The sequence below is a fragment of the Passer domesticus genome, chromosome 6 (genome assembly GCF_036417665.1).
Source record: "Passer domesticus isolate bPasDom1 chromosome 6, bPasDom1.hap1, whole genome shotgun sequence".
Taxonomy (NCBI): Eukaryota; Metazoa; Chordata; class Aves; order Passeriformes; family Passeridae; genus Passer; species Passer domesticus.
In genome coordinates, this window is record NC_087479.1 from 35,553,330 (window position 1) to 35,568,731 (window position 15,402).

Genomic DNA, 15,402 nt, shown 5'->3' on the forward strand with positions numbered 1-15,402 from the left:
TCTGCTGCCCTTGCTTTTGTGTCCATAGGCTTTCTACATGAGCTGCAATGCTGCTGGGGTGTGCATTGCAATGAGGTGTTTTATATTTTCACACTTCCAACAAACCACTTCCCAGTGGAACAGAAACCTTTAGATAATTATTAGCTGCATTTCAAGATTTTTCCCCTCCTGATTTAGCTTACTTTTTACCAAAGTTACAAACATTAGCTCCTGAATGCCTGATTAATTTGTAATTATTATTGTCCTGCCCCTCACGTAAACCACAGTCACTCGCACTCACAAGACTCCTTCTCCAATTCTACTGCTCTGAGGATTTTAGTCAGAGAACCTCTAGTGGTAAGAGACTGGTTCCTCTGCTCCACAGCTGAAGTTGGACAAACTCCAACCAGTCATAGTATAGTCCACTTGAACCCCCTGCAGAGGTCATAACTGCATGCCAAATGTAATACAGACCACAAAACCCTCACCCTGCCTAAACAGAAACATATCATAGAGCAAGGAAGGTAATTCCCTTTAATCCAGTCTCCTGCCAACAGGCTCTCAGATGTTCCAGAGAGGACCTCCCTGTCTAGGTTTTCTCTCCAGGACTTTGACTTCTTAAGAAGTCCAAAGTCACATTTCACAGGTGCTCAATCCAGTTGACTAAATTGAGGTGACCAGTGACATGTGGGACATCCACAGGTACCCATGAGCCACCAAAGAACCATTTCTGGAAGAGGAGGAGACCAGGCAAGACTGAAATAGGATACCACAGATCACATCTATTAATTTTGTTTCTTTCCAGTGCTACCTCCCTTTGCTTCGCAACTGTTTCTTTAACCCTGCATGGTTCAAAACACCTTTCTGAAATTTTTCCCTTCTCCACAAAGACTTTATTGTGATTTTCAAAGCAGACTTCAGTCATATGTTACCTTCTGGGGGCTCAAAGACTGGTGGATTCAAGCAATACATGTGATAGCCACGGTCACAGTCATCACAGAAGAGCAGCTGGTCCTGAGGCAGGTTTGTTGGAGAGACAGTAGAGAAACAGGGAGAGAAGGAGAGGAAAAGAGAGAAAATTATGTAAATTAGTCTCTTGCCAAGATGAAAACTTAAGTAGGATAACCAGCAAAGTTCAGCTGGGAATGCAGAGCTGCAACAACAGAGACTAAGAGACTGCTGGGAATGTAAAGGCTACAAGCATCACTTTTGTTCATCCATGATTAGCCACCATATTCCTGAGAGGCTGCAGAAAGCCTCTCTCAGCACAAGACAGCTCAGTTTCTAAGTAGAAAATCACTATGAGAAGTGGAGGAGTTCCAGTCCTAGATGGCCTCATGACGCAGGAGTAAAAGCTGTTATGCTGGGGATATGCTCTTCTGAGAGGAGAGGCTTTGCTGGGCTCCAGTGTCACCATGTGCTGATCTCATTTCTTCAGAGGAAGCCTTTGACTTAGACAGTTTTCCAAAACTCAGCTGAGTAAATTTTTTGTGAAACAGATGGAAGTTACATGACCCCACCATGTGGTCTGCAATTCTTTCATATATTTGGGGTGAAAAAAGCTGCTCTGAAGTATCCTGTGATTCCTAAGCTCCCTGGGTTCAGATTTTTTTTATGCTAAGCAAAAACAAAATCTCAGGCTTAAAATTTATTCTGCTGTAGGGAATATAGTGTTAGCTAATCACCTCCAAAGTTCTCCAGCCACTGTCAATTTTCCAAGGTTCTTACAGGCCGCCAAGGACCCTTAGCATTCAGATTTTAACTGCAAACCCCAGAGGGAGGACATTGCTCAGCTGCAGGTTCTGGAAATCACTGGAGTTGATGATTAGGTGAGGCTTAGCCATCCCACTTCTAATGGTTTCATGTTTCCCAAGTCTTGTAATTAAGTTTAAAAAAATCATACCAAGAAAGTAAAGAAAATCAGGGACAGAAGGCGCATACTTGCCTCTCTTGGGTTATCATGTATTCACATCTACTTCTATCATGCTGAAAGCTCCCTGCAACAGGAATTCATGGCCCCCAGCTAATTTCTATTGAACAAGTACACAAACCACAAGTATCAGCATCTTAAGTGGCCCTATATGATACCCCTGGTAATTTCAGCAGAGACCAGTGGCTGAATGGGGACACTGGGGAGAATCTCTGTGCTCAGGGATGGCTCCTCCTTGGAGATGCACAGAAGCAGAAGTAAAAGAATGGACCCACACCAGTGCCACATGCTGCTCAAGGGTGGGCACAGCAGCAGCTTGCAGTGATGCTTATTTGCATGAAAAGGTAAATGGACTCACATCGTTCTCTGAGGTCCCACAAAGGCTGCAGGATTTGCACTCAATGCATTGCCACTGATAGGTTTTAACAGCCTCAGTCATGTTTGTGGTGAACTGCAGGCAGGTCGGGTGTCCTGAGGAAGATCGGAAACAACGGTCATTGTTAAGGCTCACTTATTGCTTGTTAATTAACCAGTATTAAATTTGGGAACAAAACACACATGGACATGGACTGATCACAACATGGGCTGCAACTAACAGATACCAAAGAGGAAAGCAGGCATTAACCCTTTCGCTGCCGGGCACAAGAGAAAATCAGAGTCATCTCCACCCCATTGGCAAAGCAGTTTTATTCAGAGCTCTTAAAAATGGTTTGGCTTTGAGTTGTTTTTTGTGGGGATTTTTTTTTTAAAGGAAACAAGAAAAAGCATGAAATCAGAAACAAACCGAATTTCAGAGAGAGACCATCCGTCTTAATAGAAATTGGACTACAGTTTCAATTAGCGTTGTTTCGACCGGAACGAAGGACCTGGTGGAAATGAGGTTATTCTCTATTTCACAGCTTCCTTTCCTGGTGTCCAAATGGGTTGAGAAATTCTGTAAACTTTGCTTAAATGGAAGCAGTAGCGTACAGAGAAGACGCAAGACGGGATGGAAGGATATAGCTTTTACTTTTTTTTAAGAGCTCTGCCACTAAAGTTGGTTGGCACAGAAGAAACCAAATTGCACAGCTAACCTTCCAGGATCAAAACAGGAAACTGAAAGGAAAAAAAATCCCAAGCCAATTCCCACAATAAACTAAATGAAAGGAATAAAGAAGGGAAAGCTAGCAGAACAGTCACATCTAATTGGGAAGGACAAATTGCCAGTTACAACCCCCGCCCCTACATGCGTGTCGACTTCAGCTTTGCAAAACAGCGGTATCACAGTAGCAGGGTCAGCAATGGGCTTTCTGGAGGGGAAAATACAGACAAACAAACAAACCAAAGGTAGGATCAGTGTTCCTTCTGCAAAACAAAACAAGACAAACACACCGCTGAAATAAAGTACTGAACTCCCAAACCACCCTTACCTGGCTAGACATTGCCTACGTCTCCTGCAATAAGTTCCTGCCTGCCTTCTTGGAAAGCCCCACATTTAGCATCCTTCTCTGACACACTTAAACATTAACACTCTGCCTAGTCAGGGCAGGGAGAGTCAATTGCTCATCTGCAGAAACACTAGGAACACAGGAATGCACATCTTGCACTGTTGCCTGTTTCTTCTAGAAACTGGCACCATAAGTTGCATGAGGCTTTTCACCTCTACCCAGTCTGCTGTTCTTAGACTGCAACCAATGGATTGGAAAAAATCTTTTCCACTTCCACCAGCCTAAGTGCCTTTTTAAGAGTGGAGAAAGAAAGGCTGTGTCTCCAATAAGAAAAAAAAGGCATGTCTATGGTAGATGTGGGCACAGATGTGTCATCTTCATTACCAGACCTATCAGTATATTTTACTGTGTCATCACAGCAGCCATCACCACCCTAAAAAAAGTTTCTGTATATTCCAGCTAGTGAAGCAAACAGTTGCTGAGAATTGCTGGATAAGGAAGTAATGCTGTAGGGGATATATTTCTTTTATGTGTCCATGATACCACCAAATGCTGTAATAAGAATTTTTGTTCTCCCGTTATATTTGCATGGTTGTGATACAACAAATAAACCTGTCCAACAAAGAAATGTATATGCATATTTATTAAAGAAATTTAATAGAAAATAAATGAGGTATTTAGAGAAGGAGGGATCAATGAAATTGCTCATAATACTCTTAAGCCTTTGAATAAAGAAACATCTTGACAATACTGATGAGCTCAGATGGGCTAAGAAGATCACAGGGTTCTGGAGCCCTTGAAATGTCAGCACAAACAAGTGACAGTTTTTAACTGAAATTTACAGTGGACCAACTAAAGTTCTGGGGGCCGTGAAACTGCAACTAAGCAAAAAGAGATGTGACAAGATAGCTTTTCTTGCTGAGAGGACCACATATACTTTCTGATAGTACCAAACTAGCAGAACCTGACATGACACTGAAATGTTCCTCCAGATCTGATTTACATTGAATGCAAACCTTATTCCAACACCAGTAAATAGAACAAATGTGCCATGCTACACATCAGTGAGGAATTCATCCCAACAGCAGAGAGTTGCTTCCAGAAATGTTGTACAGTGCTGGAATATATCACAGAAAACAACTCATATAGGGAGGTGAATTAATCAGAGAGTTAAATAGCTTCAGTCACATTTGAAAAGAAACAAAGAATGGGATCAAACTTACAGAAATAAATCCCAGCTAAATGCATGCACATCTTCACATGCTCACTTGCCTGTGCACACACATTGCTCATTGCAGAGTTCAGCTGAGGACCCTCCCTTTCCAACACAACATGCAGGTCAGGTCCTGTTCACTATTTTATCTCTGTCCCTTCATAGCCATTCCTGCTCTCTTCCAGTTATCAGTCTTGCCTGTTTTGTTCCTCATTTGCCTCAAAAACACCTCTGCAGGTCTCCTGTGAGGCGTCTCACATCAGTGGTGCTTCATCCTTGAAGTGATACATCCTACCTATATTGCAGAGCACTTCTTAAGAACCACACCTACCACAAGCCTAAAAGAAATGGTCTCCTGTGGGTTGAGGATTCCTTAGAAAAATTAGAACTAGAGTAAGGGCCACAGTGGTTTCTTTCTAGTAGCAAGGCAGAAGTATTTTGCAAGAACATACCAATTCATTCACTCCAATAGGCTCTCTCTCCAAGTACTGTGACTACAAGTCTGCATAGCTGCAAGTTGCTCATTGCTAGCCCAGGGCTTATACCATGTGTAAGGTAAAAAGAATGTCTTTCTTCAGCCTCTAAGTCAGATGCTCTTTCACATTAAACAACATTGCTTGTGGTACCATGACGCCAACTTAATGTCATTGGAAAGACTATTTTTACTTATGCTATCAGCACGGTGAGGCGCTGTAGTAAATGGCAAGCATGCCACTAGATACTCAAAATATTAAAATTCTTTTTCCTTTCCTCCCTGGTTTCTCCTTCTTCATGATCTCTTTCTTTTCCTGGTACTTTTGTTCAAAACCTAGTGTTTTACATGGTATGAGAAAATTCACACATCCAAGACTTCCTGAGGCAGTGTTAGTGAACACCATCCCTGCTAGATATCACAGAACTTCTTAGCATTCCTTCCGTGTCAGAATACCTGAACACAAAGTCCTGTGTGGCAAGCTACTACAGGTAGATTCAAATTCCCTTTCTTTTTTCTTAAAAATAAAAAGGCTACTTCAGGCCACAATTTTCTTTTACACACAGAGCAGTCCAAAATGTGATTCAAGTGACAGACACTGTGGCAGCACACAAGCCAGAGAGCTGAAAGTCTTCTTGCTATGTGTTTAAGATGGAGAAGCAGTCTTATTTCACCTAATTGTGTGATGAACAGTGTTTGCTGTGCTAAGGTGTGCAGCAGAGTCTGCAGCTGAAACCCAGTTAATAATTCAGGTGGTGGCTCCACCCTGGCAAACCCTGGGTCACTCTCACCAGTCTGTGTCAGCTCTGCAGATCTAATAGGGAGAGGAAGTAACACATATTTATGGTGTCACCGAAGTCAATAGACAGACCTCTAAAATACACCCTGGGAGCAGTTCTGTTGAAGGAGAAGGCAATATGTTAACATTGACGGTTTCTAATCTACCATAACTATTCTCTACCTAAACTTTTGCTATGCTGCAATAGCTATAAACAACAGACAGAGACAATAAAACTTGCAGTGAGGTTTTAAACAGCTCATCCCTTTGTCTTAAAACAATATTTTAAGGTGCAGATCAGGTTTGAAAGCTCCCTCATCTTTGTCAAAACTCTCCTCTGGATCTGAACTTTGAGACTGAGGCCATATTTTATAGTGACATCAGTGTTTCACATGCCACTGGCTTTAATTGTACATTATGTCCACCAGACATCTGGTCAGAGAAGCAGGGAGGTAAGCACATTCAGAGACCATTCCTTGTATCCTGCACCTGCTACAATTGCAGGCTGATGGGAAGGATAATTTTAACATAAATACCCTAAAAATATCCAAAAATCTCTTCTGCTTACACTGGCTGTATAACACTAAAGACCAAAACTGACATTAAAGGGCAGGAGCAATCTGCTGCTTCCAGTCGCTCTGTGACCAGTGAAGGCCTTAGAACGGCTCATTAGTGCTTTTTCAATAATGGATTCTGCATTGCAAGATTAATTGCAGCCATGTGCTCTGTCACACCCGCCACAGACTATTTAAGTTAACAATCCAATCAATAACCTTTTCCAAACAAAGGCAGAGATTATCTTGAGGGGAAAAATAAGCAAATACTCTTTTTTTAAAACAAATGTGAAATTATTTATACAGAATAAAAGGAATTTTTACCCAGTCTCCAATTCTTTCCATTATCTTCACAGTGTAGTGGTGGGCTTTTTAATCAATAGTGTGATGAAAACTCACAGGCCTCCTGGCTATATTGCATCAGATTTATTCCATAAACTTTCAGGTCTTTAAACAACTATAAATACATATTACAGATATAATGGCCTATGTCACAGAAGCCCCATCCAAATAATGGAAGTTTACATGCAAAGAAAATGCCTAATTTCCTCCTGCTAAGATTGAATAAGGTTTCTTGTGGCCACTGCCATCATTAGACAGAATTATTACCATTACCTGTACAAAATAAGGGAAATTTGTCATTCTAATAAGTGATATAATTTTATGGTTATGATTTAAAAATATGCCCTTCATTTGTCTGTCTAAGAAGGCTTGCTTACAGATATACAGTGTCAACTAGTCAGATTAGAAAAGGCCCTTTAAAACTCAGACTATCCAAGCACACTGAAGAACTTGGCTCTGCCAGAATCCCAGGGCTCAAGAATCTGCAACTCTCAGAAAAAACCAAACATTCCTGAGGGATGATGTTGGGGAGCTCTTGGCATTTCCTGGCCCTTCCCATCTTGCACTGTGAAGGTGTTACAGTGTAGAGACATATGCCTGCCTGCTCAAATGGAGGCACTCATGAACAGATGCCTTCAAAGGTGTTCATGGGGTGAGGATCCAAGGCACCACCTGCCACACTATCTCTATGATATGGAGAAGCAGGAGTATTTCATTATAGAAAAATAAAACAGCTCTCCTGGCAGCCAGGGCAGGGGAAGGTGTTGGAGGCTGCAGGTGAAGAGCTCCTGTGTCACCCCCTTCAGTACAGGGCCCTACTGAATCCAGCTTCTTAAGAAAAACCTACAAACAAACAAAAGAAAGTCTCATAGGCACCACATCGGGGTTCACTATTATCAGACAGGACAGGAAATATCACCACTGTGAATTTCTGTGTCCTGGCTGAAGTGAGAAAACCAAGCTGTTTCTCCCAGTGTGTTCCAGCACTGCCAACTCTGCTAAAGAAGCGAGTCCAAAAGGACTCGGTGGTTTCACTGAATAGTCTGGTTGGTCTGATTTGGTCAGAAACCAACTCTCCTCTATTCTAATATGTCACAATGTGCCAGTAATTGTGGAAGAATTAATGCCTTTAATAATTGATGGATCTCTGAAACCACTCAGCTGTAGAAGAGCTTACAGTTCCTATTATTTCATTTTCTGGCTCTCCAGTTGTTCTGGCCAGCATGGACAGAGCTAAAACTGAGTCCACAAAAAGAGAAGGGGCACTCTGCTGCATTAGCACCAGGACTGGTGGCCAGCTGCACTCCGGAGGTGGTGGTTTGTTTCTCAGTACTGCCAGTTCCAGAGGAAGAACTTATACAAATTACAAGCAATTGCTCCAATATTTGGCACCAATACAAGAGAGCCCCACTTAATTGTTCGCCCAAGGGATAAATAAAACCCCTGTGCAAATGGTAGTGCTTCAGCCCCAGCTGCAGTTTGGCAGGTGTAATTGGAGAAGGCAGGACAGACCTGTGTTTGAAAGCAAGGCCAAGGATCTTGGGGAAGTTATAAAATGGTGGAGTGAGGCAGGTAGCACTTGCAGCTCACTCTTCTGCACTGCCCTGCTGTTTCTTTAGCCATGAAAACACCAAAGGGCACGGGGAGCAAAGGAGTAAGCTCCTGCCAAAAGACCCCTCATCTCCAGGCACTCTCCAGAAAATTTCATTGCTTGAGGAAAGTCCACTCACCAGCTCTACTCATGCATAGCTTTGACTCTACAATGCTGCATAATTTCTTCTGAAATCATTTTAAGGAGAGCATCAGCTGGGAAAAGGAGCCTGGGTTACAGAGGGTACATGAAGAGCAAAGCTCGGCTCAGGCCACTCGTGTGCAAAACCAAAATGAAATATGCACACATGTGTATGCACAGACCCACATGCACCCAAGGAGACTGGCTGTGGACAAGGCAGTGTAACTCTGTCTGGCACAGGGTGCCAGGAGGAGCTGGGTGGGATTCAGGGGTGACCTCTGGAGCATGCAAAGGGACAAGCAGTGAGTTATTCTGGGCTTCCTAATGGTTTGCCAGCCAAATCACCCCACACACACCATGCCCATGACAGCAGATGCCCCATATCTTACAGGAAAACTCCTTGAGAAATATTTTAAAACAGTTTTACTGCAATAGGTCTGTGTGTGCCTCTCCCTGAGTACGCCACTTGCTCAGCATGCACAATCCAGCCATACAGATGTTAGCAGGGAGAAATGAAAATAAATTAGAGATTTTAAAAGTCTCTAAAAACTGCCAGCAATTAACTTTGGTGCACACAAATCATTGCCCTGGGAGAGCACCCTGATTTGGGCTGGTGATGCTGCAGCCAGGCCCTCTGCCTGTGCTCAGAGGGAGGAGGAGCCCTGCCAGGGTTTCTGCTGCTGTGTGGGTGTCCCCCTCCAGCCAGGCACACCTGCCCTTCCAAAACTGCCTGGCACAGGCTGAAATCTGCACCTCCATTTCATATCTCGCAGAGGTTTGGACTGGGGCAGATCTGGGGCACAGGCCCATCCCTCTGTGCTCCCCCCTGAAGCCGAGCTGTGAGGACTCGGCCCACCCGACACAGGCTGCTCTTTTCATTGCGGACCCGCTGTGCTAACGCAGAGCTGAGGTGGCAAACACAGAAAAAACACAAACACAGAACTGAGGTGGCAAACAGAGAACAAACACAAACACAGAACTGAGGTGGCAAACTGAGCCCTGGGCATTTGCAACCTGGGGCACCAGGAACAGTGCCCAGGTTTAAAGCCAAAGGACGTGCCACACTCCCCGATGTCTCATCTCAAAACCAGACAGCACTCGGCCCCCTCTTCTTCCAGACTAGCCCCTATTAACCACTGCTGGCCGCTAGACAAAATGGCTAGTTCTTGCCTAAGAAAATAATGTGGGAGCACTCAAATAACCCTGTACTGAAGCATCAGCTTGTTAATGCACTGGTAAGTCATGCCAGCGCTGTACAATTCCTGGGGGTGAATTGGGTCAGAGTGACCTCCAGAGAACCCACGGGCCGCGTGCGGCATTATGGGTAACGATCCGCTAATTGCCAGGAGGCGCTTGGGCCGTGCCGACAGGAAGGAAACCTGCCTGCAGGCACCGCGCGGACTCCATATGCCGGGGACATCGCTCCTAATAACGAGAATAAACCCATTTATAGAACATGAACTGGGCAGGAGGACAGGCACTGAATGCTAATGCTGCCCAGGCGGTGCAGCTCGCCGGGGCGGCTGCCGGAGACCCCCAGCAAAACCCCTGCGTGGAGAGGGGCTGGCTTTGCATTTGGCTGCTCTGTGAAGTGGGGGTGAGGTAGATGGAGATGAAAATGCAGGAGTGGGAGAAAGACTGCTTATCCAGGCAAGATGAATCACCACAACCTGGAAAGCCAACATCCCCTTTGCCCCGGGGACATTTTCGTTACCCTTCAACAAACTGCAGTGGAAAAAAACCTCCGGCACAGCTCCGACCTCGTCGCTATGCACTGCAGGCTCCCCAGCCAGGCCAGCTCACACACCACAGAGCTTTCAATCAACTGGCAGGCTCACTAAACCCTTTCAAATTGAGCAACCAAGCAAAAATACTTGGTCATAAACACTAAAAATAGGAATGGAGGATTGGGTTTTGTTTTGCTTTTTAACTTGGTGAAGCCAGCTCTTCCTAGTGCATTAAATCCACCTCCTTGGCAGCCCATTTAGAACATCTCCTCCCCCCTGGGAGAGCCAAAATCCCCAGCTGTAATGAGAGGAGTAGGGTGGTATTTAAAATGCTGGGGAAATGGCAGCCTGAATAGCCTTCTGCAAGCACAGTGCCTTTGTCAAATCCCCCCATAAAACAAGGTATCAGCGCTGCCCCTCCTCCCCTCTCTTTAACATGAACAAGGTCTCTGCTACCTGCTTGAACCCACGTTTGCTGTCCAAATACCTGGTCCCTGCCCAGCAGCTCTCGTGTTAAACTGCCCTGCTAACACAGCCACAGATGGCAGCACGCCTGCAGGGATGCCCAGCACTGCCCAGAGCTGCTTGTGGTATCAAGGCAGTGTTTGAAAAGATTCCAGAGTTTCCACACTGACCCAACACAGGGGGTCTGACCTGAGCCAGTGGCAGCAGTGGATGGGACATGTCATTTCCCCAGAGCACTCCAACAGGGGCTTCTCCACTGGGATTAAGCAGCAGAGAGTGACAAAGGTGATGTGTCATGACAAGGATACCTCTTCACTACAAACAGGCCATGCTCACCCAGTCAGTTCAGAGAGCACCAAGACAACCCCACTGCACCACTGTGGCTCCCCAAGCACCAAGGACTGTGGGGAGACCTTCAGAGGTGATTTCACCCCTAAGTCACAGAACAGACATCTCATAAACACAACTGTCACTTGGAAACAGGGTAAGCTGATCAATTTGGGGAAAGGAAAGGGGAAAAGGAGAGACTAATCTCTGGACTAACTTTCTAGAAAGATTAAGGAATGACTCTAGAGCAATTCCCTGCCAGCACGTTTCCAGAAATTTCAAATCAAATGGCAAACTCCAGAGAAATTATTTAAATCTCATTATTTTAACATTAAAGAAACTTAACTATGCAGAAGACACCATGCCATTGCATAGACAGTGACCTCGTTGCTCTTACATGAGATAACCACATACCATCTAGGTAAAGATATAAAGCATATGATGGGTAAATGACTGATAATTGATGTGGACATACTAAAAATGCAAGAGGTTTGTCTTCCTCACAGAAGCACAATTTACACTGTTGTTAATGTGACTGTATATTCAGACATAAGTAGAACTGTTTCACTCAACACAAACAAGACAAATTTGGAGCAAGTTACTTCAGTCTTTTGTTGAGTTAAGGAATTCCTTTCAACTGCCAAACAGGCAGTGAGTCCCATGAACACTCTGCATTGTTTGTAATGCAGTGCCAGAAACTGGAAAACACTGATTTTTTTCCCCCCTCTCAGTGAAAGCCCCTGTTTGGTTGGGAATTTTAAAGTGTCAATAGAGATTTCATCAACGAGACAGACAGTTTTTGCTTCTCCACCAAACTCCCAGCAACATCAATACCTAGAGGGAAGTGCTATAACCACATGCTGAAGAGCATCAGTATGAGCATGGTAGGAGGGAGTGAAATGTCTTTGTTTACTCTCTAAAAATGCAGTTTCAAGGTGATCTAAACATCTGAGTGAAGGAGTGAATTTGAACAAAGTAGTTTCAGTCAAAAGTAAGTGGGAGGGAAGAAAAGATTAAGAGGTGGCAGTGCGAAAAACTGATTTTCAGAAAGGTTGAGACATTTTGTACCAGTGTCTCACAAATAAGAAGCTGGACTTTCATTTTGGAGCAGTACCTTGCTTCAAAAGTGAACTCAAGGGAATTGTTTTTAAGAAAGAGAAAAAAGAGTCACAAATGAAATGTTTCATTCAAGCCTGTGCACAGTTGGCAGTGGGAAAGGGTCATTTCATTGAGGAGAGATTGTGTTTCATTTCAAATCAAACCAAAATCTTTTATCCTCACCATGGTATTTTTCCGTTCAGTTGTTTCAATGGATTTTTTGAGTAAATGTCCAACAAAATGCTGACAGAGATTCAAAAAGTAGGATTTTTTTTTCCAGTGGAAGACCACCTGATTAAAATCCATTATCTCTTTTCTTAGAGCTCACCAGACCTTCCACGCCAGATTAGTCAAGTCAAAGTCCTGACCATTCCTGAACCTGTAACAAATGAGTAGTGCTGCTTTAACCTACCCATCCAATAACTCATAGCAGCTAAATACCTTCTCAGACCAAACAAGAAATCAGCTAGTTCCATGGCAGTGGACACTAATGTCCCTCATTAAACAGTTCACTAGTCTTGCTATTTTTCAACACCAAAGGAATAATTTAATAAAGCCTATACAAAAGTAGAATATTATTGTATTTAATTAAAGAAAATTATCTTCTACAGTACTACAACAATCTCTGACTCTTCTGATTGTGCTTTTAACTGGTTGCTCCATTGGCCAGCAGGACTGTTGCTCAGTGCTCTGTTAATGGCCAGGAAGTTGGGAAATTATCTCCTATAGGTTGGTCTGACCAAGCTCTGAGTACCTCAGATCCTTTCACTTTAAACAGTTGTTGAGGGTGTTCATCAGCTGCAAAGTTCACTTGTTAGGTGGGATCCCACCACCCACAAGATGTCTGTCAATTCTCAGGGATAGCTGCACTGAGCCTAATGGGGACTAATTCTTCTTCAAATATTGCCAGACCTGTAAACATGTAAACAGCCACAGAGGAATATAATGGCTGTGGATGTCCTTAGGAAATTCATCTCTGTTCTTTCAGCTCACCAAGTACTTGTAAAATCTCACCCTTAATGGAAGTCAGGAAAGGGTCTTGGAGAGGAAGTTAATGAAGAGGCTGCAAGGGAAATGAAGTCCCCTAAGCAGGGGAAGGTCCTTATCTCCAGGTGAAGGAATACACAATTCTAGACTGTCTGCATGCTCGAACAGGAGGACTAGAGGGTCTGTGGCTGGTTAAAAACTATCCTAAGCCCCTAGGCTGATGGATGCATTCAGATTCATATTATTCACCAATATAGAAAGCTCTGAGAAGTCCTGGAACCTTCTCTTTAATAATCCAAAATCCAGGCATTCCAGCAATGGATGAGACTTCTGACCCAGAATTCACTGTACTGTAAAACAAGTTGTTGAGCCCAGGGAAAGGGCTGAAAGACTTTAGTGTTGTTTAACATATTTAAGCCACTCCCAGCAGAGCACTGAAGTGAAGCAGCTATATTTTGTACCAACAGGGGAAAAGTAATTTTTCCAACAAAGACTTAAAACCATTCCATGCAAACTCTATTGCACAAAGTACTCCATGAATTTGAAAGCTATGTCACACTGGTTAACACTAAAATAAAAATACCCCTTTAGTGACAGGATAGCTTTCCACTATTTCCCATCCAGTGACTTCCCATCACCTTGGGGAGTTTGCCTCAATACTGATTCCTGAAATCATCATATGAAGAATTGAATGGCTGTTGGCTACAGAAAGAAATACAAAATAGCAAGCTAAGTCTGCAGCGATGTTTTACTTAAAATCTCTATTCTGTTTCAAAGAAGGAGGCTGTATCAAAAAATTTGGTCATCTACATTCACTTCCTGCAGTCCACAATGAAGTTACTGACATGAGGACACTTAACAGCAAAGACTGAAGAAATGTAATAGGAAGAGGCTTTAGTCCAAATAAAAAATTACTCTTAACACCTATGCAAGCCTAGATATAAACTAGGTATTACTGAGAATTGGTTGTGGAAGATGATCAGCACTGAGAAATTAAACCCTGCTCCAGAAAATCCCAAACCACTCAGTTTTAAGACATTGAAAGGAGGCTGTGTCTGTTTCTACTCAAGAAGTACCATCCCTCAGCTAAGTTGCCAAACGAGAAAAAGAAGGGGAGAGGAAAAAAAAAAAAAAGAAAAAAAAAAAGAAAAAAAAAAAGTACCTTCTGCAAGCTCTCCCAGGCAGGCAGCAGAAGTTCCAAGAGCTTCAACCCAGTGCCCAGCTCCAGTGTTTAAATCATGTTGCCTTTTCCTTAGCAGTGCCATGGTTGGCTTGTAGATCATTTAAAGTTACCACAGCTGCCTCAGGCAACATTAAGCAAACCTGTTTCTAATTATGGATGGCAACATTAGCCACAACACCATGTTCCAGAAATCTGTGCTTTCATGAAGGTAAATGCCATCCTTCTCCCACCATGGTTCAGCCCCCCATGGAATCATGCAGAGTTACAGGCTGCAAAGACAAAACATCATGAAATGACAGATGTGGTAGTAGAAGTTTCTAACATGCTCTGCAAAAGCATTTGGCAGACAATGCAGTTAGGTCTTCAAAATATTCTGGTGAGGTGCCACAGATGGATGGCTCTCATATTATGTCATTAAAATAAAAGTTAGGCTTAACTGTGGCAAATGTCCAGCTTTAGTGCAGCAAACAATACAATCTTTATACAACAATTTCCAAGGGATAATGGAGGTCTTAAAAACATCAAGCCACAATTTGGACACACCCAACCCAGTAGTCATTGCTTATGTGCTCTGCTATGCATGCTTTATGTAGTTGAGGTCTTACTCATTCATCTTCAACACCAGGGATGGGATGGGGTACCGAGACGTCTATGCCATTGCTAATGAGAATTAAAAGTTTGGGTTTAGAGAGAAAGTGTTATGGGTTTTCTTTATCATCTATGGGCTGATGGATTTAAATACAAGTAGGGCTCACAAATCCAAATTTAATGCAAATTTAATCAGATTTTTTTTCTGATTGCAGGCAAAAATTTGGAATAAACCTTAAATCAGTGCAATATTTTAGTTCAGGCCAAAGCAAATTAGTTGATGCTGTTTTCACTCCACCCAGAGAAAACAGGATTCCAGCCTTCAGGCTTGCTGGCCTTCAGCTTTGGGGGCACCCATTAACTGCTGCAGTGCTGAAAGACACTTTTAGTCCCTCCTGCTGCCATCCCTCTCACTGGCATCAGCCATTCACCGAACAGGAAAAGAAGATCTATTTATGTCAGCATTAATCTGTCCAGGGGCTTATCTGTTCAGATCATTTCTGCAAAACTAAATTTTTTCTTTAACATTTCTAATTCCAGGCCTGTGGCTTTACAAAAATAGAAAGAAAACAAGAAAAGAAAAGAAAAGAAAAGAAAAAG

The 15,402-nt window shown here is 43.2% G+C and overlaps 1 protein-coding gene across 5 annotated transcripts in view; it reads right to left on the reverse strand.

Moving 5' to 3' along the window:
* The window catches only part of DPF3 (double PHD fingers 3), a 163,650-nt gene that overhangs the window by 10,121 nt on the left and 138,127 nt on the right, over positions 1-15,402 (reverse strand). For all 5 annotated transcript variants that reach the window (XM_064424454.1, XM_064424456.1, XM_064424455.1 and 2 more), the window contains 2 exons: positions 2,268-2,380; positions 912-993 (listed from right to left, as the gene is read on the reverse strand). In XM_064424454.1, coding sequence (XP_064280524.1) covers positions 912-993; positions 2,268-2,380 — 195 coding nt within the window. The remainder of the gene's footprint in view (positions 1-911; positions 994-2,267; positions 2,381-15,402) is intronic.